This window comes from Cyanistes caeruleus, chromosome 6 (assembly GCF_971803275.1).
Source record: "Cyanistes caeruleus chromosome 6, bCyaCae1.hap1.1, whole genome shotgun sequence".
Lineage (NCBI taxonomy): Eukaryota > Metazoa > Chordata > Aves > Passeriformes > Paridae > Cyanistes > Cyanistes caeruleus.
The window spans coordinates 12210470-12213949 of NC_141706.1; the positions used below are offsets into that span (position 1 = coordinate 12210470).

At 48.4% G+C, this 3480-nt stretch overlaps 1 protein-coding gene across 1 annotated transcript; it reads right to left on the reverse strand.

Annotated features, from left to right (window-relative positions):
- Positions 1-1006: 1006 nt before the first annotated feature.
- FANCF (FA complementation group F) lies at positions 1007-2982 on the reverse strand. The gene has a single exon (XM_023928819.2). It carries the CDS (start codon positions 2364-2366, stop codon positions 1287-1289), a length of 1080 nt encoding a protein of 359 aa, XP_023784587.1. The 5' UTR covers positions 2367-2982; the 3' UTR covers positions 1007-1286.
- Positions 2983-3480: the final 498 nt, after the last annotated feature.

Genomic DNA, 3480 nt, shown 5'->3' on the forward strand with positions numbered 1-3480 from the left:
CCTCTCAAGTACCTCAGCCTATGGGGAAAGAGAGAAAGGGCATACAGCCGGAAATCAGGATAAAAGGGAGGCTGCGCCCTCCAAAAATTTGAGAGACCCCAGGGGAATGTCCCATGGCCTCTCCCTTTATTCAAATAAAGTAAAAGGACTCCTCTGTCTCCTTTTTGGACATAAACATCTGGTGTTTGTGGATTAATTTTCCTGATACCCACACGAAAGATTAATAACTCTTTTGGCAGTAGTTCCATATGTTTGTCTCATCTTCCTTGACTATTCTCTTAACAGTGCTCGCTTTTGGTAATACTAGTTTGCTTCTGTGTCACAGTACTTATTTTAATGAAAGTGGAAAGGTAGAAACTACTCTGTTCAATTTTCCTCACAGAAACAGATAAAATAACAAAGGGGGAAGTGTTATATATACTATATATCATATATCTTATACATACAATTATATAATATTTTGTATAAACATATAAACAAAGTTTTATATATAAAACTTTATATATTATATTTATATATTTTATATATAAAATACCTATATTTATTATATATACATATAATAAAAAAGTTTGCTGTTCACTCACTTTTCTGCTTCACAAAGCAATGAGTGGTGTAATAAATTACAGAAATGGGAAGAAAACCACACAGAATATCCTACATTTTACTGCCATTTTCTTGAGAAATACTTGCATATTATCAATAATATAGCAACTAATAAGGGCTTTTATTTTAGAACTTTTCATGAAGCTTTCCAGTTGGCTTCCTCTCAGTTTCTTCACTGACCCTGGGGTTAAGTCGTGCAAAAGAGCTATAGAAGCAACAACATGGCCACCAGAGCAGCCAGCCAATGAAGACAACCCCTACTAAAGGAACCCTGAATTTGTGTTTTTCACATTTGAAACTCTGCCCACCCTTTGAACTTTTGCTCAGCCTCCAACATTTAGAAAAATGACTACCCTGACCATATCTGAACTGATTTATTTTCAAAACAGGAAACTACTCCATGTTTGAGACAGAAAGGATTTTCATTTTATTAGATAATTAATCAAGTACTGAAAAGAAAAAAAAAATTCTGTTGACCAGAAATGACAGCACAATTACAAGAAAACACCAGGCTTCCCTAAAACACCTCAAAAACAGATGCAGTCAGAATCATTGTGATCACCAGTCACAATAACATTTGGTTTTCAACGAAGTAAGGTGTAGCTGTCTTGCCTTTCACATCAAATAGTTAAACCAGATTTGCTTGATTTTTAAAGTTTTTACGCTGCTTTTGTGTTCATGCATTAGTAGCCTACTTCCATCAGTAAATCAGTCCACACGCTTAGGCCACAGACTTTGAAATCTCCATCTTGTGTCCTCAGGAGCTGCAGAGCAGCTTGGGTTTGTTCTTTAAGCAGTGTAGATCCCTGACAGAGGCAGATGAAGCGCTCCCTTAATTCTTCCCAAGCCAATTCAGCTTTGTCAATGCAACTTTTAACCCACCGTCCCTGCAAGGGGTCATAAATCAAGTGGCTTCCCCAACCGGTTAAGAGGTCCAAATAAGACCTGCTTAACTGGGAATAGTGACCAGCTAGGAAGGCAAGATGGGAATATGGGAGGTAAAGGCAAAAGGCAGAAAATCGCTCCTGGTTGCCCAACAGCCAGGAAAACAGGAGTCCAGCGGTGCATTCGTCTCCTGCAGTACTCGCCTGGTACCCGTCTAGACTGCTGCTCCCTTCTCGATCCCTGTCGCCAGCCTGCTCAGTGCCACGTCCCTGCTTGAGCAGAACCAGCGCCGCCGCCACGACCTCGAAGGCGCGGGGCTGGGGCAGCTGCTCCAGAACACTGCACAGCCAATGCACCTGCCCAGCGGCCTCCCCGACCTCCTGCCCCTCCTCCTGCAGTCGGCTCAGCAGCAGCTGCGCCTCCGCCTGCAGCTGCGGCTCTGGCACGGGCGGACGCCGGGGAGGGCGGCGGGACAGCGCTAGCAGACAGGCCGCGGCCTTGCGGCGGACGAGCACTTCCGGGAAGCCGGGGGCAGGGCTGGTCCCCGCGCTGGGAGGCGGCAGAAGATTGTGGAGCAGGCGGCGGCAGGCGGCGGGCGGCAAAGCGCGGTTCTCCAGCAGCGCCAGCCCCAACAGCTGTGTGCAGCGGCCCAGTGTGGGGAAGCTGAGCAGAGGGTACGGCTGAGACCGGCGCAGCCGCCGCCCGAGGGCCTCCCAGAGCTGGGGGCGGGCACGGAACCGGTCATAAAGGTGCTGGAAATACCGAGTCCACTCTAGAGCCCTGTCCAGAGTGAGAGAGTCCCAGTCCCGCACCAACGCGGAGCGGGACACAGCCAGGAGCACCGGCAGCTGCTCCACCTGCCCCCGCACAACCTCCATGTCCCAGCCTTGGTGCTACAGGTTTGAGCGGGTTCCCGCCGGGAGCCGGGGCCAACCCGAGCCGCGGAGGGATAGCGTTTCTAACTCTATTGGCTGAGCGGGACGTCAATCCGATGCGGATCCAGCTTTTGTTAAAGGAGTAGTCACTCACTTTCCGGCTGATCACCCAGCCAGGAGTGGGAAAGTGAGCTGAATTAAAATTATAAAACCCGAGCACTATTAATTTCTTTTTTTTTAAGTAAATAATTCTTCTCTAAGCCCTTCACCATCTTTGTTGCCCTCCTTTGGGCGCTCTACAGTAGCTTTATTTCTTTATTATAGTGTCGCCCAAATCTACACACAAGACGTGAGGTGAAGCCAATAGCAGAGTAGAACAATCAGCTCTCGCGACCGGCCGGTCTGTATGCTAAGAGACACAGAATATAGTGTTCCTAACACAGCATAGTGTTCCTAACTATCCCCTAAAAAAATAAACCTCTTCAGGAGCAAAGCTCCTCTGCCCCACCTTTGGGGGTACTTCCAAACTTCCGTGATAGCTCAGGCCCTGGAAGGCAGCCACGCCCAAGCTCAGCAGGGAGCAGGACTGCCCATCACTACCCACGGCTCTGTTCTGCCAAGGGCTGGACTCATCCTTCTACCCCACCAATTAATGGTTCCAGGCCTTTTCAGAGTACCTGCGCCAAGCCTCTGGCTGCCTGCAGGGATAATGGCAGACACCTGCAATGGCTGCCTGGGCACAGAAGCTGCTGGCATTTCCCAGATGCCCAAGAGAACATGGTGGAAACACTTTAACAGCTCCTCTCTACAGTAAGAAGAAGTGACTCCTCTACCTCCATCTCTGCTAGCTGAAGGACAAATTTACACGCAAGCAAGTTAGGCATGACTTGACACAGCCTACGTGTCGGGGTGACTGTTCTCAGGTGCTTTCCTAATATCTACTGCCTCAAAGACTTACACTGAGCTGGGTTACAGGCTCTTTCCCTCCATCTCCTTGACACAGCTACATTATATGTCCCCTCAGAGTGTGGAAGTGAGCAGGCTGGTCTGGCTTCTTGCAGTTCCCACAGATGCACCCTGTGCCCCTGCTCCTCAGGGTTACAGCAGTGGCATCCAG

Bases quoted from the DNA above. Each gene is read 5' to 3' on its own strand.
- FANCF (XM_023928819.2), bottom strand. From the start codon at position 2,366: ATGGAGGTTGTGCGGGGGCAGGTGGAGCAGCTGCCGGTGCTCCTGGCT.